This window comes from Rissa tridactyla, chromosome 10 (genome assembly GCF_028500815.1).
Source record: "Rissa tridactyla isolate bRisTri1 chromosome 10, bRisTri1.patW.cur.20221130, whole genome shotgun sequence".
NCBI lineage: Eukaryota > Metazoa > Chordata > Aves > Charadriiformes > Laridae > Rissa > Rissa tridactyla.
This window is the reverse complement of record NC_071475.1, coordinates 6,398,591-6,420,605: the sequence shown is the minus strand read 5'-3', so window position 1 is coordinate 6,420,605 and position 22,015 is coordinate 6,398,591. Positions and strand designations below refer to the sequence as shown.

The following is a 22,015-nucleotide window of genomic DNA, read 5'->3' as shown; positions in this document are numbered from 1 at the left end:
TTATAAACAGTTTGGCACAATGAGCCATGCTTCAGAGGAACATACCACTATGCCTTAAAACGGAATTTACTAAATACTTGAAAATAAGAGAAGGGTGAGCTCATTTCAAAACCAAGAATCTTAAAATATTGATAGAAGTTTCTAGAATATATGTTATGAATATTAATGACCACTTCTAGAATGATTTTTTGAAACATGTGAAGTCCTAAGAGTAATGAAACTTTCACAACAAATTATTCTTGATCTGTGAAAATACCACGTCATTCTTTCAGTTGCAGAATGGATTGCATATATGTCAATATCTTCTAGGGTGAGCTCAGGAGTCACCAGTTCTTTGTAATTGCTAAAATTCAGAAAGTTTTTCTAGTCTGGCAACCATATTTGATTGTTCTCTTTTTTTTCATCTGCCACCAGCATTACTGACTTTTTATGTATACTATTTAAGGGGACTTTTTTGGGGTTTCTTCCTTAATTCTTTCCAGAAAAACATTATCATCAGAAAATTCCAGTATATAAAAATAAAGCTGGTTCTTCACAACCTGTTCTCTAGGTCTAGGTGACATATCAGTCTTCCCGATCTCTTATTTTGTGGAGATTTGATTGATTTTCAACATAACTGAGTCTGTTTTTATGAGGTCAGAACAAAATGCTCAGGATTTCAGATGATCGGGCAGCCAGTTCAATAACGTAGTATCTTCTACAAGATGAATTTACAAGTAGCACATCAAATAAAACATATATGAAGTACAGACTGCTCCTGAATAAGGAAACTTAAGAATCTGTAAGCATGGCAAATCAGCTGACCATTGCTATTCCTTTGGGTTTCCTATCTTTAAAATAGAGATGATGATACTATCTAATGTCTCTGAGGCACATACGATTAATGGAGAAAATGTCACTCCAATTGCTAAGTACTCATGTACCAACATACTAGTAGTTAATCTTTACCAGAGCATTCTATCTGGATTTTCACCAGGATACAAAGCGATTTCCATTATAATAAATTATATGGGAGTTGTTCTTTGCTTAGCAACATCAATGAAATATCTGCTTTCGTGTTTGGTAAGCTTCTCCTTTAAGTCATTTATGAGAGAAACACTTCCATTTTAAGCATAAGTGAGCCTGATAAATGAAGCATCCCTTCAACAGTCCAACGTCATTTTTTTTAAGTTCATTTTAAGCCTTGAATTGAACATTAACAAATGGTTATAAATTATTATACATACAGAAGCAAAGTGAATAGGTAATCTGAGAAGATGAGTTTATCTGTACTCTTCGGTAGTTGCTACCATTTACTTGCAATCTCACTATAGTTACCATTGTGAGGAGAATAGTCAATCAAAGTTGAAGATATAAAATAAAATTGAAAATTGAATCGGAAGGTTATTTTACTTTCAAATGCTTTGCAAATGTAGATGTTAAGTGTGAAATGAATGCAGTTAATGACCATGGCTGGGGGAGTCATGCACCTGCTGATCACAGGAATATTATTATAAATGAGGTTGATTTTCCTGTTGACTACCTCATTTTTCTCAACATGGTCTCATTACTTTTCTATCACATGTCTGACCCTTAGATATAAATACTCAAGCACAGACATAATAAAAATACATTAACTCCTATATAGATTTTTTTTAATGCATCTTTGAAAATCAAGATGTGTGCTGCAGATGTTTCTTGGCTTTGTAGGTTTAACATAGGTAGTGCCTTTTGATAACAGGAAAAAAAAAAGGTTGAGTTTCACAGCAAGTACTCTTGAGTCATTTTACAAGTGAGAGTTCTAATATTCTAACTTCCTTTGAATTATTTCAGAAAAGAGTTTCATCAGACCCTTGTTTTATTTTTATTTTCTAAGAAGCAATGTAACTGAAAAGTCTGAAAGTTACACCAACTCTCAAATAATTATCTTTCTTCTCCCAGGAAATAAATTATTTTACAGAATTTTAGGACCATTTTCATTCTCCAATTGTGCCTGTTCTTCAAATGTTTCACCTACTTTGGCCTGTAGGATATAAATATTTTTTTACTTTAAATTTATTTACTGAAATAAATTTTAAGATTCTTTAGGTGTGATTATAACTATATATCTAAGGTTTGCTGCTTCTTTACAGCATACATACCATCACAAAACCATCTTATTTTAGACTTATATGACAGTCTGATATAAATGTGTGTATTTTTATGTAAATGAATGTGTTTAGTATTGCACTTTAGAATGTAACTGAGCTGTACATTTACTGATGGCCTTTTTATTCCTAAGGTACCTAATATTCTTCAGGAGGGAGAAAGATAAAACTATTCATATAAAAATAAATAATAAAATATTGAACTAATATTATGTTGTAGCATCATTTAAAGGAACATCCTCCATTGAGAATTATGCGGTTTGAGTTTCAGCGAGAATAGTATTTTTATTTGTGTTTCAGCCATCACATTACTGCAACTTCGTGGTTCCTCAGCACAGTTGCTCAGTTCTATACATAACCAGGAGATCTAGGGGAGTTTCATGCAACCAGTACTCCAGTTCTTTGAAGTTCTTTGGTGCCTCAATTTCTTAGCACTTCTGAACATAAAGATTTAGAATAGAGTGGAGAGTTCCTGAAAACTACATCCATAGGTTTTTCTTCAAAGGGCATATGAGAAGTGATGGATGGAACTAAGCCTTGATCTGGGGCACAGGCTTAGCTATGCAGCAAACTTGCTGATGATCTTGGGTTAATTATTTCACATCTTGCTTAAACTTTTTCCAAAGTAAGATCAAGCCCAGGTCTTATGATGAAATCACTTTTCAAAGATTTGATGGTATTATTCATCCATACATAAATATACATGCAGCTCATACTGATATCTACTATGTGAAATGATAGCAGCGCTGAGGATATAATGTTCTTCGCCCCAGCACAGTACTGAAATTTCTGCCTTTGAAGTGCATGTGATTTATGAGAGGAACTGCCAGTCTTTCAAAAGGAAACAGCTGGTAGACTCTTCCACTTTGTTTTGATTTGCCCAGCCACATTATGAGGATGAATAGATTAAAGGACAGATTGTCTGCAAGGGAGAGGAAGAATCAATAAGTTCTGGAAAGCTGACAGGCTTTGTTTGCTTTGCATAGTGGTCTTAATGACTATGGGGAAACAAGAAGGTGCTCCTGTGTTTTTATCGCCTGTACTAGTAGAACCTTTTGATGTTTACATACTTGCAGTATTTTTTATACTGTCCTTGTTTGAACTTGTGAATTGCTAAAAATAGCAAAAGTATGTAACTTGCTCCAGAGTTAATGCCCTCCTAAATTAACCTAAGGAATCCTTAGAACACTTCAGGGTGTTTATGAAAATTTTGGGTGACAACATTTCATTAGTTAAGCTACGAGTAGTCCTTACTAATGAAAAAGTATTTTCAGTAATAATAAAAAATTATAATCTACAGGGCAATCTCACAATTTTAAAGAAAACCCTAGCATTTAAATGTAATGATTATGAGTAATTATTTTTAATAACACTAAGTAGTGACAAAGTTGTTTATTGTAATTATTTGTCATATTCTCAGAGGGGCTGCTAATTACAGAGAAACACCCATCTGTTAGAAACAGGCTTGTTCAAAAATAATAGGCAAATTTATCATTATTTCCCCATACAGATTGCAGCCTGTAAAGTAATTTCTGTTCTCTGGTCTAATAAGGTAGGACTGCTGGGGGATATCAGAGTGGTGCTGCTGTTGTGGTTTAACCCCACTAGGCAGCCGAGTCCTACACAGCTGCTCTCTCGCTCCCTCCACAGTGAGATGGAGGAGAGAATCACCAGCGTAAAAGTGCAAAAAACTTGTGCATTGAGATAAAGACAGTTTACTAGGTAAAGCAAAAGCTGCATGTGCAACCAAAGCTAAATAAGGCATCTGCAGCTGTTCAGACAGCTCCAGGAATGCAGGGCTGATTCACGCATAATGGTTACTTGGGAAGACAAACAACATAACTCTAAAATTCCCTCCTTCTTCCCCCAGCTTTTATTGCTGAGTATGGTGTCATATGTCATGGAATATCCCTTCGGTCAGTTGGGATCAGCTGCCCTGGCTGTCTCCCCTCCCAACTTCTTGTGCACTCCCAAACTACTTGCTGGTAGGGTGGTGTGAGAAGCAGAAAAGGCCTTGATGCTGTGTAAGCAGTGCCCAGCAATAACGAGAACACCCCTGTTGTCGACACTGTTTTCATCATAGATCTAAAACATGGCACTATATAAGCTCCTCTGAAGAAATTTATCCTAGCCAAAACCAGCACAGCTGCTCACAAGATTTGAAGGAAACAGAACATAAAAATGAGCCTCTTCATCAGTTTAAAGGAAGCCTAATCTTTGCCATTGTGGCTGTGGTCTGAATCTATTAGAAGTGCTCACTTTCAGTGTCCTTGGTGTCATTGTGAGATGACCTGAATAGTGAGCAACAAAATTCTGCATTATAATTCACATTTGAAGGTATGTGCTCAGGAAGTAAAACAGACAAACAATGTCTAGTGTCTATCTTTAAGCCAACAGTCTGTATAAAATGACGGAGGCATTTTTAGGAAAAGAAAGCAAATGTTTTTCTAGTTAGCAGGTGACAGTGCATCCCAAGATAACACAAGCTTAAGGGGCAGAAACAAGTGTGATTATTAAAGGCTACTGGGTTCTCAGTTTGTACAAATTGAATTCTTTCATAGTCTGAAGGGCTATGGAAATCTAGTGAAGAGTATAGGCTGTTGAAATAAAATTAGCATGTAAAGTGATTTTATATATGCGGGAATATAGCCACCAAGCTTGTATTTGAGGATGAAATCTCATTACTCATCTTGTAAAAGAAGTAATTCTTAAATTCCATATTTGCTATGACTGTCATAAAGGTTCTGCATATGAATAGTTTTTTTGTGATTGCCCAAAGATACTGGATTATTGAATTGACAAAGATCTGTTCCATTCTTTCCTGCTTTTTCTTTCATAGGGTAACTGATTTAGGAAATATTAAAAGAAGATTGTATTTATCAACGGTCCACAAGGAGTTGTCTGTAACCCCTCTGCATGCAAAAATTCCTCTGTTTACGATCAAGCGCAAAATAGTAGGTACCTTGGGAATATTGCCTGAACTGCAGTTGAGCACACTTGTTTTATCAGAAATGTTTTATGTAAGTTTATAGACCTGTTGAAATTACTGTTTTGTTTAGAGTTCAGTTCCTGACGATTCAAGATACATGTTTATGTCCCTTCTACTGGATGCTATCAGAACCACTTAATACTACTGCTCTTCTACCCTCCTAACATTAGGAGTTCATTCCTATTTTCCAAGATTAATGCTGTTTGTGGTGTGTTTATCTCTCTCACTTCTGCCGTTTATTCAGCCTTTGTAAAGTTCTGTGTCTTTGATACTTCTTCATTATAGTGCTCCTGTTTGTTTGTGCCTTCTCCTGTAGTGACCTTTCATTACATTCACTGGAGCTGCAGGTAGACTGTAGCTGATGGTTACTTTCATGTGCTTCAGGCTCTTCCAAATTCTGGTATATATTAAACAATGTATATGTCAAACTGATGAAAGTAAAACAATAGCCATCATCTTCTCCCTGTTCCCCTCTCCCACGTCCAGCCACAACATATGGTAATAGCTGTCAGGATACAAAATCTGATGGTTACCATATAACATTGTAAAGAGTCAAGTCTGAAATACTGCTTTAGAAAATGATTTGGAGATGAGAACAGTTAGATTTTTAAATGCATTAGAATATAAATATGCACCAAGAGAACTAGATAACACTTAGTGTACTAAGCGGCTGTGGATTTAAGGCTAGACATGAGAGAGAATACTTTACAAAATCCTCTGAGGTTATGATTTCTTCTAAGATCATTTAGGTGAAGACATCTGTGATAATTTTGAATTTCAGGAATTTTCTGCTTGTGGGAAGAACTGGTTGGCCTTTTTTCAAATGAATATGCATCAGATCATACCCCTGAAGTGGCTATTAATTCAAGATCCACTAAAATGAAATTATTTTTCTTCGGTATAATTTCAGTTAGTTGGTCCTGGTGTTAGGCTAGCACAAATGTTTCAGGATTAAAGTATGTATTAATATACACCAAGTTAAATTCAATCAGAGTATGAACTTCAGTTATGTGTTTTAATTTAGATAATAAAACATCAATCAGAGATCTAAATGCTCTGATCAGTTATAATGTCAAAATATTTCAATAACTTTAATGCTTGACCAACCTTAAAGATTAGGTCTGTATTTCTTAGTATCGTGTCTGTCTTTTAAATGGTTATCTGTCCTTTTATTGTTGCTTTTACTTAAAGGAGGCAGTATGCTTCTTTCAGTGATAAGATAGATCTTTTACATGGCTCTGATACTTTAACTTATTGTATACACAGGCTGACCATTATGATCAGTATGATTGATTGTGAATAAGGATATAATATGTTGTTTGTTCCACCAGTAGAACATAGTTTACATTTTCATGTGCTAGCTTCCTGTATTTTATTCTTACAAATGATGCTATTTTTCAACCTCAGCAATAGAAATATCAGTTATAATTAAATATTGCATTTTCCATTCCATTGCTCGGTGTCTTCAAAACAAGTATTACTTTCCTTCCAAAATTTCAGACTTAGAAGCTGAATAGTAATATATGCCCCTAATTTTTTTTCTAAAAAATATTTACTGTTTGACATTTAGAAACTACTACTTTTGCCTTGACTTTATAAGGAAATAAGGTATGTACAATCACTATGTGTTAGTATTCTCCCTTAATAAAACTTCAACCCACTGGTCAACTAAATTTTACACGTGAGTAATCATATCAAATATGCTACAGTTCTGCAAATTTCATGAAAATGGTTGCGTTTCTCCTTGAGGCCGTCTCTGTTTATTTCCTGGTTTTAGAATATTTGTTAGCATCAGCTCATCCTTCAATAGATACCCGAATTGATGAGGAGAAGAATTGTTAGGAACACCAGAACTATGAGCATACATGTTTTTAACCATCAGAGACTCAAAATGGAAAATGTAACGCCACAAAAAAAATATTTTGTTAGTTCTTCTGCTTGTCATACTACTTGTTTTATATGAAACTTCTTTTTTTTCTAGAAGGATAATGGAATTATAATATGGTCCACATGCAAAATAGGTACCTGTAACTGCTTATTTCTGTATTATAAAGAACAGCAATGTACAAGTGTTGAATTAAGTGGAAAAAATTTGAAACAGAATTTGAAGAGCTACATAGAATAGTGTAGGAGAGTATAGCACACTGATGTTAGTGTTCTAACAATGTTTCCTGAAACAAATGGACTAATCATCTAATGAGAATTAAAACATGTATTTAAGTAGGATCTTTAGCAACCCAGATAGTTATCATTATCTGATTTGTCTTTTGGAAATGCTTTATCAGGAGTGGATAACATTTATTATAAACAAGTGGTTTTAAGATGTTACAGTACACTGGGGTCTTGTCCATACTAGAAATTTACCTGATAATTTTCAGTGTGGAAGGGGTGCAGGCTTTGAAGAGGTCCTTTTTTTGTGAATCTCAGAAAGAAATCATCAAAGAATCTCCAGCTATAGCCTTTGGAGCACTTAAGCTGCAGGAACTTTAACTTATGAAGTAATATTGAATAACATTTTTTTTCCCCTCAGAAAACCTTCAATAAATGTACTTTCTCACAAGTTAGTTACTTAGAAATAGCTGCAAAATATATTGTGGATATGCTAGGTAACAGAGCTCACTTGGGCTGGCAGTCAGTAGGTTATATGTACTGATTTGTTTGTATAAATAATTGTTCTAAGTGCAAATACAGCAATATCTTTGTTATTATCAAAATGTTATACATTGTGAATCACAGCCTGTGAGAATCGAATACTCCACAGAGACTTCATTTATAGAAAACTATACGCTAATACTCTTCTGCAATGATTAGTGTTTGGGTTTTATTAAAGAGTATTGTTTCTCTTTTCTAGTGGTGCAATATGTGTATTGACTTGGTAGCATTCACCAGTGAAATATTCAGAGGAGCTGTCTTCCAGTCTTTGGATGGAATTATTATTTCAGCTAACTGTAAACTGAGAAAGATCTTCACTTTAAAATCCAAGCCTCAAGATACAGCTGAGGAAGATGGTGTGTTATAATTACTGTGTAGTCTTAATCATAACTGTTCATATTATAAAATCAAAAGCTTCTCAGTCATCAGATTGACAATTTCAAAGATCACGATTTCATGAAATTTGAAGTGGTAATACAGCATATTAAATCTGCTAGTGTTTGACTTTGGGCAAGTAATTAAATATATGTGTACTCCTTTGTTTTAAACATTGACTCCCTTAGAAGTATTTTATTGAAGAAATTCTGCAAGATTTATCAAGTAGAGAGCTTGTTTTAACGAGCATATCTTATGCTGGTAGGAATCAGGTTTTGGCCAAGAGAAGAATATTTGAAAGGAAAGAGAAATACTTAAATTTAGCAGCATTTGCTGTTTGTTTTCTTGATTTTGGATGGTAGCAGCTGATGAAAGATTTCTTCTTTAAATAATTCAAACGGTATTATGTGAAACAGAGCAATGAAACTATCGTAAACACCTCTCTGTGATCTTTAGTCCATTTATCCTAATGTGTCCTTGTTCATTGGGAAAGTAGTATTGGTGGTGAGCTGAAAAATGAGAGATTAAATTTGTAATAGAGCAGGATATTGGTCAAAGGTTTACCAGTCCCCAAACTAACATCATAATCCTGAATCACTATTTTCCAAGGGAGAGAACTTCATTCCTCACTGATATTTGCAGTAATAGAGGAGGAATTGAAAAACACAGCTGGCACTTTCTTATTTCAGAGGAAGCCTAGGTATAGTTCAGCTTCAATTTCGTTCAAATTTTCATTTTGTGGCTTTTAGAGAACACACCTGAAAAAAGGGTTCTGGTTTCTGAAGGAAGGATAGTAAGCAGTATTGTAAATGTAACAAAATGTATCTTCCATTTGGAAAATCTAAACCAATAAGGGAGAGTATGTGATCATTGTGATTACTCTCTTTTTTGTTCGTGGTGGTGAGGTTGGAAAAAACAATTACTTAAAAAAAAAATGACTACAGAGAGAGTCTGGTAAAATCTCTGCAGAAACTGCATCTAGAGGCCTCACTGTCTTTAATTTAATTTAATCCCGCCAGTGCATTGTTTTATCTTCTTCCATTCTAAACAGTTTTTGAAATGTGTGTGAATGTTCTAAATTAGTTCCAAAATATAGTTAACATAATGAGCAGACAGCTTTAATAAACTGTATGCATGGTAAAATCTTACACTTTTAATTACTGGATTATCAATTCTATGATTATTAAACAGCCGGTGGGCATTAGAATTTTCTGTGTGCTTATGAATTTCCTTATCTAGACAAGTCTTAAAGTTATGTTACAACTCAAAGTTTGGCCATATTAAAATAACTCTATACTTCATACCTAATTACAGAAAAACAACAGTAGTTTTTTGTTATTATTAATTAACTTTCAGTTAACAATCATGATTTGATAAAGTTTTTTTCCTCTCAGATGATTGGACCAGTTAGTTAATCTCCACTGAATGCAATGACATTGCAACTTGTAATGTGGGTCGAGTTCTTTGCTTAAACTTCCTTAGTAGTGGAAGTAGTGATTTCAAGGTGCAACGTGTGCATTATTCTATCTTAGTAGTTCGTACACAGTATGTTTTGCATTCTTAAAATGGTGACAAGCGGAAGGGAGAAACCACATATACAGAAATAGTTTCTTAGTATGAGATCATTGAGATAGAAGAGGAAAGAATTCATCTTCTCTGCCCCATGATATTGAGGCATACAAGCTTGATATATACCTAGTTTCTGGTTTCCATAGTAATCCTGAAGTTATGTATGGGTTTTTTATCACTAAGTATTGTCTTGCAGCAGTAAATAAAATACCAGCTTGGTGAAAAAATGGTTGTTAGCATTTATCTTACTTAAATATGTCCACTACTGAAATACAACATGGCACACTTGAATTTTTCTATTAGGATCTCAATACTTGATGCATTATTTGGGTTTGGGGTTATGTTTTCCTCTTCGTATCCTTGGAAAGGAGGCTAATTTCATTAGCTTACTATATTCGAGCATTACAAAATTTGGGATGAATTTGGATCACAACATCAGGAATGGTTCTGACTCTGGATACCTTTCTTTGTAGACAATAAATTTCATAAACTCAGTCTATATTGATTATCAAAGGGAAAGCAGAGACAATCAGATCACGTTCTACTAGTACCTGATGTCACAGGAATACATAGTTGACAGCTTTTTAGTTAATCATAAAAGTGTAATGGTGTCCAAAGTTTGGAATTAAAGCTTGTCAGATTCTTTATTTGCATATGTGGAACATCTTTATTTGCTACATCAGTCCCACTGATATCAGTACTATTTTCAGATGTTCATTTTGTCTGAAAATCAGTATATCAGTATTAGAATTGAATCTGAGTTGCAATAAAAATTAACAAAATGTATTTTGTGTTTCTGTTTTGCTTGCCAAATCAAAGTTGATTTACAATGACTATTCCAGCCATTTGTGCACGTTTCTTAGTTTAAACATTCAAATTTTTTGGCCTAAAAAAATACACAATATCATTTTAAAATTTACATGCTTATTGTCTTAAAAGTGAACAATTGCAGCAAATTTTTCAAATTACTATAATCTATTAAACTATTATAACCATATGAACTAAAATGTATGTAATCTAACAGATAATGTAAGTCGACTTTAATTCCATTGTGTCATCTGAGTGAAGGCCATATTTTTTGATTCTAGGTATGTGTGTTGTTCCGTCTATGCGATGTGAGCCCACAGATGTTATTCCTCGAACCTGCCAGCTAAATACAGATGTGCCACAAGTTACACAATTGCTGAACCTGACTAAAATTCGTGAGCAAGAAATAAAATGCAGCAGATATCCAGTAACAGTGCAAGAAACAGGTATTCCATTGTATTAAAATACTGTGAATACAATCTATACAGTATGCATACAAATAATGGGGTTTTTTGTAAAAGTGCATGTTAAGAGTTCCAGTGTCTTAAAATAAAACATGACAGCTCTTGCATAGCTGTAATGTCATGAGCACATAGGCACATATTTGTTCTGTAGTTTGAGATCTATGTGCAGCCTGAACAATTCTAATTCGAGCGTAGGATTGATAGTAACAATATTTGAGGTACATCTTCTGAATGTACATTGAAGTGTGTCTGTTCAGTTGTTACACTTCAATTATGTTTACATTAATGAAACTCTTCTAACAATATGACCATGCATAGTCTCCTCAGATTATTATCTGAAAAAGGAAATCTTTGTTTTATTGGTGTCTTCGAGTTAATTGAATATTTCTGTAAGCTAGAAGATAATAAAATATATAATTCAGACCTTGATGGCACTGCATAGAAAAGATTTATTAAAGAAGCTAGGCACTTATGTGCCAAGATACAAACTATTGACTTGGATAAAAACTAAGAGACAGAAAGCAAACAGAGGATCAAATTTTAAATTTTTATAGCTGAAGGCTGACAGCAGGAGGCCTCAAAAGTTTTTTTGTTCTAGGCTCTTTGTTGTTTCTTATAGTTATGAATAATCTCAAAAGAGAAGTGAATAATGTAGGAGCAAAATTTTCATATGATACAGTTACTAGGTGCCGTGGTTTAGCCTCAGATGGCAACAAAGAACCACGTGTCGCTCGCTCGTGCCTTCCAAACACAGGAAGAATCGTAAGAAAAGGCAAGACTCTTGGGTTGAGACAAAGGCAGTTTAACAGAACAGCAAAGGGAACAGGCAAACAACAACAACAACAACAACAACAACACCACGGATAGGGGAATATACAAACGCGATTACGGAACCGCCGCTCCCCCCGCCGCTCGCCGCTCGCCGGCCGGACCGGGGCCGCCCCAGCCCGCTTTTAAGCAGCAACTTCCTGCCCCCTCCCCCGGCAGCTCAGGGTGGGCGTGGCTCACATGGCATGGAATACCAGGAAAAGTTAACCCTATCCCCACCGGAACCAGGACATTATCCACCCCTTATTCCATACCATCTATGCCATGCCCAGCAGGTTCCAATGAATTGCCACCACTTTCCCCTGTTATATATATATATATATACACACATATAATACCCTTAGTTTATGGGTCATCCCTCCAAAGTGTCCGTTGAGTTCTTTTAATCCACGGCTTTGGGCTCCATCTGTTAGAACAGTCTCTCAGGGCAGGTGAGATGCTGGGTGGTGCTGGTCTGTTGCATGCTGTATTTTTCGGAGCTTGTGACTGGTGCACCTGGTGTGGCTCATGCACGCAGTCTGTAGGCTGAAGATGTAGATCTTGAGGAAACTGCTATAACAGCACACAATCTGATTCATTGGCTATTCTCGCCCAAAATCAGATCTCCATGAGGTACACATCGAACTTCCCCATCCTTCCGCATCACCCACCAAGTGCACCCAGGTCCTTGGGCAAAAGCAATCCCACGGATGGGTTTGCCTTTGCCTGAGGCAGGACTAACCCAGACTGTCTTCCCTAGCATATTCTTCATGTGCACTACGGGGACTTTATCCCCTTCTACAGTACGTGGAAGTTTTGATTGGGCAGGGCCAGCCCGATTGTTAGATCCCCTGGTGTTAACTAGCCAGGTAGCTTTTGCTAAATGCGTATCCCAGTGTTTGAAAGTCCCACCACCCATTGCTCTCAGTGTAGTTTTTAACAGTCCATTGTATCGTTCTATCTTCCCAGAGGCTGGGGCGTGATAGGGGATGTGATACACCCACTCGATACCATGCTCTTTGGCCCAGGTGTCTATGAGGCTGTTTCGGAAATGAGTCCCATTGTCCGACTCAATTCTCTCTGGGGTACCATGTCGCCACAGGACTTGCTTTTCAAGGCCCAGGATAGTGTTCCGGGCAGTGGCATGGGGCACAGGGTATGTTTCCAGCCGTCCAGTGGTTGCTTCCACCATTGTGAGCACATAGCGCTTGCCTTGACGGGTTTGTGGCAGCGTGATATAATCAATCTGCCAGGCCTCCCCATATTTGTATTTCAGCCATCGCCCTCCATACCAAAGAGGCTTCAAACGCTTGGCTTGTTTGATCGCAGCGCATGTCTCACATTCATGGATGACCTGTGCAATAGTGTCCATGGTCAAGTCCACCCCTCGGTCACGAGCCCATCTATATGTCGCATCTCTCCCTTGATGGCCTGAGGAGTCATGGGCCCACCGAGCTATGAATAGTTCACCCTTATGTTGCCAGTCCAGATCCACCTGAGCCACTTCAATCCTAGCGGCCCGATCCACCTGCTGGTTGTTCTGATGTTCCTCCGTGGCCCGATTCTTTGGTACGTGGGCATCTACATGGCGTACTTTCACAACCAGATTCTCTATCCGGGCAGCAATATCTTGCCATAGGTCAGCAGCCCAGATGGGTTTGCCTCTGCGCTGCCAGTTGCCCTGCTTCCACTGCTGTAACCATCCCCACAGAGCATTTGCCACCATCCATGAGTCAGTGTAGAGATAAAGTACTGGCCATTTTTCTCGCTCAGCAATGTCCAAAGCCAGCTGAATAGCCTTCACCTCTGCAAACTGGCTCGATTCACCCTGTCCCTCACTGGCTTCTGCAACCCGTCGTGTAGGACTCCACACAGCAGCCTTCCACTTTCGATGCTTTCCCACAATACGGCAGGACCCATCAGTGAACAGGGCATATTTCTTCTCATTTTCTGGCAGTTTATTATATGGTGGGGCCTCTTCTGCACGCGTCACCTCCTCCTCTGGTGACATTCCGAAATCCTTGCCTTCTGGCCAGTCCATGATCACTTCCAGAATTCCCGGGCGACTGGGGTTTCCCATTCGAGTTCGCTGCGTGATCAGTGCAATCCACTTACTCCATGTAGCATCGGTTGCATGATGTGTGGTGGGGACCCTTTCTTTGAACATCCAACCCAGCACCGGCAGTCGAGGTGCTAAGAGGAGCTGTGCTTCTGTACCAACCACTTCCGAAGCAGCTCGAACCCCTTCATATGCTGCCAATATCTCTTTTTCTGTTGGAGTGTAGCGGGCTTCGGATCCTCTGTATCCACGACTCCAAAACCCTAGGGGTCGACCTCGAGTCTCCCCTGGTGCTTTCTGCCAGAGGCTCCAGGTAGGGCCGTTCTCCCCGGCTGCGGTGTAGAGCACATTTTTAACATCTTGTCCTGCCCGGACTGGCCCCAGGGCCACTGCATGGACTATTTCCTGTTTGATTTGTTCAAAAGCTTGTCGTTGCTCAGGACCCCATTTAAAATCATTCTTCTTCCGGGTTACTTGATACAGAGGGCTTACAATTTGACTGTAATCTGGGATATGCATTCTCCAAAAACCCACAATACCTAAGAAAGCCTGTGTTTCCTTTTTACTAGTTGGTGGAGACATAGCTGCTATTTTGTTGATCACATCCATTGGAATCTGACGGCGTCCATCTTGCCATTTTATTCCTAAAAACTGGATCTCCTGCGCAGGTCCCTTGACCTTACTTCGCTTTATAGCAAAACCAGCGTTCAGAAGGATTTGGACTATTTTACTCCCTTTCTCAAAAACTTCTTCTGCTGTGTTTCCCCATACAATGATGTCATCAATGTACTGCAGATGTTCTGGAGCTTCACCCTGTTCCAGTGCAGTCTGGATCAGTCCATGGCAAATGGTGGGGCTGTGTTTCCACCCCTGGGGCAGTCGATTCCAGGTGTATTGGATGCCCCTCCAAGTGAAAGCAAACTGTGGCCTGCACTCTGCTGCCAAAGGGATTGAGAAAAATGCATTCGCTATATCAATCGTGGCATACCACTTGGCTGCCTTGGACTCCAGTTCGTACTGGAGTTCTAGCATGTCCGGCACAGCAGCACTCAGCGGTGGCGTGACTTCATTCAGACCACGATAGTCTACAGTTAGCCTCCACTCTCCATTAGATTTTCGCACCGGCCATATGGGACTGTTAAAGGGTGAGCGAGTCTTGCTGATCACTCCTTGAACCTCTAGTTGACGAATCAGCTCATGGATGGGAATCAGAGAGTCTCGGTTAGTGCGATACTGCCGCCGATGCACCGTTGTGGTAGCAATCGGCACCTGTTGTTCTTTGACCCTCAACAACCCCACAACAGAAGAATCCTCTGAGAGACCAGGCAAGGCAGACAACTGTTTAACTTCCTCTGTCTCCAAAGCAGCTATGCCAAAGGCCCAGCGGTACCCTTTTGGGTCCTTAAAATACCCTCTCCTGAGGTAATCTATACCAAGGATGCATGGAGCCTCTGGGCCAGTCACAATGGGATGCTTTTGCCACTCATTCCCAGTTAGGCTCACTTCTGCCTCCAGTACAGTCAACTCTTGGGATCCCCCTGTCACCCCAGAAATACAAATGGGTTCTGCCCCTCTATAGCTTGATGGTATTAAAGTACACTGCGCACCCGTGTCCACTAGAGCCTTATACTCCTGTGGGTCTGATGTGCCAGGCCATCGAATCCACACCGTCCAATAAACCCGGTTATCCCTTTCCTCCACCTGGCCGGAGGCAGGGCCCCCCTAATACTGGTCATAGTATCCATTACTCACTTCTTGCATAAATGACTTGGAAGTTCCTTCAAGAGGATCAGAAGCAAGATCAAGCCTTCTGCTCTGTCTGGGGAACGGCCCACTGGAAACTGGGGCGGCACTTTTCCTGGAGGGATCCCCTTTTGTGGTTGTCCTTCCTTGCAACTCCTGTACCCGTGTCCGCAGGATCGAAGTAGGTTGTCCGTCCCACTTCCTCATATCCTCTCCGTGGTCCCGCAGGTAGAACCACAGGGTGCCTCGTGGTGTGTACCCTCTGTACTCTCTCTCTTGAGTGGGGAAATGCCTGCTTCTAATAGCTGAGATGCTGGCCCGTGCAGGTGGGGAGTAGGACATATTCTCTTCAAGTTGCTGGACCTTCCGCGACAGTTTCTCCACAGCTGAGACAAGGGGGGAAGAGAGACTTTCTTCATATCGCCGGAGCCGGCCAGCTACCTCATCCACCGTTGGTCCCTCTTCACCTTTCCATTCCATTACTGCCAGGGAGTTGGCATATGATGATGGTGCGCTCCGTACAAACTTCCGCCACATGGGCCTTGTGCATCGCACCTCATCAGGGTCTGTGGGTAAGTCTGCATTGTCCAAGTCATAATAAATCATCTCCCGCACGGCTAATTCTCTCAGGTACTGGATACCTCTTTCCATGGTAGTCCACTTGCTTGGCTGACATACAACATCCTCGCTGAAGGGGTACCTCTCCCTCACGCCTAACAGGAGTCGTTTCCAGAGGCTGAGGGCTTGGGTCTTTTTCCCGATCGCCTTGTCAATGCCGCCTTCCCTAGACAGGGATCCCAGCTGCCTGGCCTCCCTACCCTCTAATTCCAGGCTACTGGCCCCATTATCCCAGCACCGGAGCAGCCAGGTGACAATGTGCTCGCCTGAAAGTCGGCTAAAATCTTTTCGCATATCCCGCAGCTCACTCAAGGATAGGGATCGAGTAATTATCTCTGGTTCTGCCTCTTCCTCCTGCTCTCGTGATGGCCCTGGTTCATCATCATCTCTTACTAAGCGAACTGATTTCTTTGTGTACTTCTTCTTCTGTATGGGGGCAACTGATACTGGCATGGGTTGGTTCCCTAGTTCAGTGGCAGTGGCTACCACGGGGGTTGCAGTAGCCGCAGTGTCTGTCGCAAGGATTGCAGTAGCCGCAGTGTCTGTCGCAAGGATTGCAGTAGCCGCAGGGGCCGCCGCAGGGGCTGCAGCAGCCGCAGGGGCCGCCGCAGGGGCTGCAGCAGGGGCCGCCGCAGGGGCCGCCGCAGCCACAGGGGCCGCCGCAGGGGCTACCGCAGGGGCTGCAGCAGCCGCAGGGGCCGCCGCAGGGGCTGCAGCAGGGGCTGCAGCAGCCGCAGGGGCCGCCGCAGGGGCTGCAGCAGGGGCTGCAGCAGCCGCAGGGGCCGCCGCAGGTCTGGTTTCCATCTCTTCCCCTTGAGGGTGCTGCATAATTCTGAGCAGTGCCTGGTAGATACTGGCCAGGGCCCAGCACAGCGCGGTGAGTTGTGCCTCTCTAGAATAGCCACAGCATTTTCCCTTCAAATATTCTACCACTTTATCAGGGTCCTGTAATTGTTCAGGGGTGAAGTCCCAGACCATTGGAGGTGAGTAGTTCTCTAGGTACCTGCCCATGCTCTCCCACATGCCATGCCACCCCTGACTATCCAGCCTCGGAGCAGATCTCCGGGTGGTAGTCTTAAATAGTCGCTTAACCCAAAACAAGACCTGGAACGTATTCAGGAGACATAGCACTACGAACACGCTAGTTTGAGTATCCCAAGGATATTCAAAATTCTCAAAAGCTGTCATACCTGACCCGAAGGAGAAAAGGGAGGCAAAAGGGCTGGGGAAATTATTAACAAATTCTGAGAGACGGTGTCCAATGTACGGACAGGACAGCAAAACCGCATAAACACCCCAAAATAGCCGTCTGAACAGTGATGTTATCATATCATAAACAGATATCGCACAGGACAGCAGAATGATAATCCTCATCCCTGTTCCAGACATGGTAAACAGCATCGCAGGGAGTACATAAGCCATATAGGAATTTATGTAACACAGCCATGAGAACAAACCAAGCAACATGATGACCAGTGACTACTTACCTAATAAAATAAATGCATACAAAAAAAACCCAAAACCGTTTTTTCCACGTTCTAGTTGGATTCTGTCGTTATCTCAACCCTTCGAGCCCCACGTTGGGCGCCAAAAGGACTGCCGTGGTTTAGCCTCAGATGGCAACAAAGAACCACGTGTCGCTCGCTCGTGCCTTCCAAACACAGGAAGAATCGTAAGAAAAGGCAAGACTCTTGGGTTGAGACAAAGGCAGTTTAACAGAACAGCAAAGGGAACAGGCAAACAACAACAACAACAACAACAACAACACCACGGATAGGGGAATATACAAACGCGATTACGGAACCGCCGCTCCCCCCGCCGCTCGCCGCTCGCCGGCCGGACCGGGGCCGCCCCAGCCCGCTTTTAAGCAGCAACTTCCTGCCCCCTCCCCCGGCAGCTCAGGGTGGGCGTGGCTCACATGGCATGGAATACCAGGAAAAGTTAACCCTATCCCCACCGGAACCAGGACACTAGGTTAGTAGAGAGTGGGACTTCAGGGAGTTTTAAGCTTGTAAGATGGGCAATCCCTTATGCGCTTTTTCATGAAAAACACTACAGAGCAGGTAACATGCAGGAAACATCATATTTTGCTAAACAAGGTTTCAATTTACTTTTTTTTTTTTTTCATGTGGCCCCTGTTCAACAATTATGAGCTGGGGACTACTGTACTAGGTAAATGTGTAACATGATACCATGTAAAATCTGGCTTTGATAAATGCGAAGGATTGTACATTGGTGAGAAATGTTAACTACAGTTAACCTTTAAAGCGTCAAAATTAAATGACTCAAGGAAGGTTATCATCACCATAGATATATCCCAGTGGAATTCTCAGATTAATATGCAGATTAAAAGATGAACGTGAGCCGGAGATGTGCGACTGTATCCTGGGCTGTATCAAAAGAAGCGTCCAGGGAGGTGATTCTTCTCCTCTACTCTGCTCTGATGAGACCCCCCGTGAAATACTGCATCCAGTTCTGGAGCCTCCAACATAAGAAGGACACGGACCTGTTGGACCGGGTCCAGAGGAGGGCCACAAAAATGATCAGAGGGATGGAACATGTTGCCTATGGGGACAAGCTGAGAGAGTTGGGGTTGTTCAGCCTGGAGAAGAGGAGGCTCAGGGGAGACCTTATTGCAGCCTTTCAGTACTTAAAGGGGGCTTACAAGAAAAGGTACGCACAGTCTTTTTAGCAGGGCCTGTTGCAACAGGACAAGGGGCAATGTTTTTAAACTAAAAGAAGGTAAATTTAGACTAGATGTAAGGAAGAAATTTTTCACTATGAGGGTGGTAAAACACTGGCCCAGGTTGCCCAGAGAGGTGGTAGATGCCCCATCCCTGGAAACATTCAAGGTCAGGTTGGGCGGGGCTCTGAAATAACCTGATCTAGTCAAAGATGTCCCTGCTCACTGCAGGGGGGTTGGACTTAGATGATCTTCAGAGGTCTCTTCCAACCCAAACTATTCTGTGATTCTATGTAGCTATATTTTTAAAAAATCAACAGCAAGTTCAAATTCATATGAAATGGAAAAGGTATCAAACCTTAAATAAACCATTTTTGCATTATTATCTGAAATGCTTTATACATTATCAGCTAAAGCATCTCAGAAAAGATTTTACAGACAGACAAGTGATTCAGAGTGAAAACAACACGAGTGAAAAACTCTTATGTGAAGATATGCTGAAAACATTAAAAATTGGCTTAAGGGAGTTTATAAAGTAACTACTAATACTAAGAAAATTCAATAAAAGCTGCTTTTCCTATCTCACAGCACAAAACCAAGGCATCATTTGATGTGATGATGCAATTGAAAATTAAAAACTAATACAAGAAAATACCATGTTACACAGAGTATGATTAAAATATGGACTCCACTGCTGCAATAAGCTTGTGAAATAAAGAAATTTGTATGATTCCAAAACCAGTTGGCCACTTATATGGGTAAGAGTTAATGTCCATGTCATCGTATTTAGCACCAGTAGAAATGTGAAGGGTAAATTCAATCTTGTACTTCTGGGTTTTTCCAACTTTACTTTAAGAACAGTATCGAAGGCAGATTATTTCATAAATCCCTACTGAAATTATCTTGTGCCATTTCTGAAACATTTAGGTTTGGACATTGTTTGAAACTTGATGTTAAACAGATCATTCGCCTGTTCTAGCACTTCCTGTGTTTTTGTATTTAAATTGGTGTATGTGTCTGCATGATTTGTAAGCCAAGAATCAGTAGAAACTGAACTGTAGAAGTAAATGCCAGGAACGTGAAGTTGCTTAAATAGACTTGCGGAAGACAATTGACTGCTTTTTACTAAAGCTGCTATTTCCTTTTAGAACTGTGTATTGCTTCTTACCTGCAATAAAGTCAATAGCAAAATTTCACTAAGGCAAATGTCTTTACAGTCCTTAATGTTTTGATTCAAAATAATGAATATCCCTTTAAAACAATTTTATAATGAGATAGATCATCATTAAATAACAGGAATAGAATAAGTGACATGGATTGTTTGTGTTCATTAATGGAACTCTGTAGTTGTAAAATTATTCATAAACAGTGGTATTTAAAATACAAATTAAGGTAACTACCTAAGAGTGAAATAAAGTTTTCAGCTATTTACGGGGGGTTTGTCACTGAACAAAATCAGGATTTTTTTTTTTTAAATCAGTTGAGTTTTGAAGACATCAGCTACATTTCCAATAAGGAAATAAATCAATGTAGAAAAAAACCCCATATTTTTCACTAGTATTACTAGTAATTCACTAGTAATCATTTCATTGATTAGAATTCTAAACATGTCAAAAATATAATTTCCTCACTGCCAGGATAGTACTGGTTTTGTAAATCCAATTGCACATAGCTAATCTGTCCTTTTTTTTTTTTTTTTTAAGTTATTCTGTAGATCCATTTGCAACAGTAAATATCCTGGAATACGTGCAAACACTTCTTAAAAAAGAGGGTTACTATGGATTTTAAAATGAGAATATTTTGTATGCTCTGATTCGTGTCCTTCATGGAGAACTGATAATTTTGTCCCTTTTAAAATGTTGAATTGATTGCTATTTTCAGCTTAAACTTGAGAATTACATAAACTTGTTACTGCTAGAGCTTATAAAAATATACAGGTGGAATCTGTCTCAATAGGCACCTTCTTTCCTCTACTCTTTTGCTATGTTGTTATTGGTTTCTGAATGAGACACAAGATTAAGCCTTTAATTGGGCCCATATAACAAAATTGCAGTGTCTTACTAATGTTTTTCATTTTCACCTTGCTTTTGTATTACCTTTTGTGAGTCATTGATTCATCATACTAAAATGGGGTAACAGAACATCTTTTGAGAAGGAAGTAGGTCTGAAGTAGCTTAGAAGTGGGTCTGAACAGGAAAATTGGATAAAGAATCCTTTTCCGATACATCTTCATCAGCGTAGGCAATGTTAGAAGTGGTGCTATTGGTAAGGAAGATACGTTTTTATTCCACTGGTTTTAGTACTTTCTCGGTCTTGAGGATTCTCATCTTTAGTGTTTGAATTCAGTGAATAATCATTTCCACCATTTCTGTTAAAATGCTCTGGAAATACATGTGCAAAGTATTGACCAAAGAAGTAAGATAAATTACAGGGAATGGTAACCACTGGTGAAGATTAATCATGTAAAAAACAAGACTATTACAGCCAATACTAGTATTTAAGGTGTAGCGTCTCATGAAACCCTAAAGGAAAATAAACTTTGAAAGAAGTATTTCTTTGATAACAACCTTGGTAATATGAAAAGTTTAAGAAAATACTTTTTAAACTTTTCCTTAGCTTTTACTGTAATATAAAAAAAACAACTTAAAAGATTTTTATCATCTGCACTAAGCTCCCGTGCTGATGCTTTTTCAATTGTTAACTTCTGCTCTTTCTTGATATACCTCATTAGTAATGGCAGTCTTTGTCCTACAGCAGCTGAAAAGAATAGAAGGGGTTTAAAATTTTTGCTTAGAATAAGACCCTTCATACACTTACTTGTTTAAATTACATTCAGCTTTTTATTACATGCAAGTACCATTTGTGTAATATTAAAGGGCAAATAATATTTTTAGAGTATTATTGCCCTACAAATAGTCAATCCAAAGTTGTGTTGTGAAGTTTGATTATAAGTTTGCTTTTGAAATAGCAGAAGAAACTCTGGAATTCAGTTTCTCAGTGACTGTATTCAAAAATCAATTATTCTTGGCTGGGTTGTCAAAATACAAGGGACTGTAAAACTTAAATGAGTACAATAGTGTGAATGATATAACTAAACAGAAAAATGAATGTTCATTTAAAACA

At 39.6% G+C, this 22,015-nt stretch overlaps 1 protein-coding gene across 5 annotated transcripts in view; it reads left to right on the top strand.

Moving 5' to 3' along the window:
- The window catches only part of CFAP20DC (CFAP20 domain containing), a 94,074-nt gene that overhangs the window by 18,703 nt on the left and 53,356 nt on the right, over positions 1-22,015 (top strand). For 4 of the 5 annotated variants that reach the window (XM_054216641.1, XM_054216640.1, XM_054216642.1 and 1 more), the window contains exons 6-8: positions 4,966-5,080; positions 7,967-8,123; positions 10,800-10,964. In XM_054216641.1, coding sequence (XP_054072616.1) covers positions 4,966-5,080; positions 7,967-8,123; positions 10,800-10,964 — 437 coding nt within the window. Of the gene's footprint in view, positions 1-4,965; positions 5,081-7,096; positions 7,137-7,966; positions 8,124-10,799; positions 10,965-22,015 lie in introns of those variants that run through there. The other variant, XM_054216644.1, reaches the window with a different exon arrangement.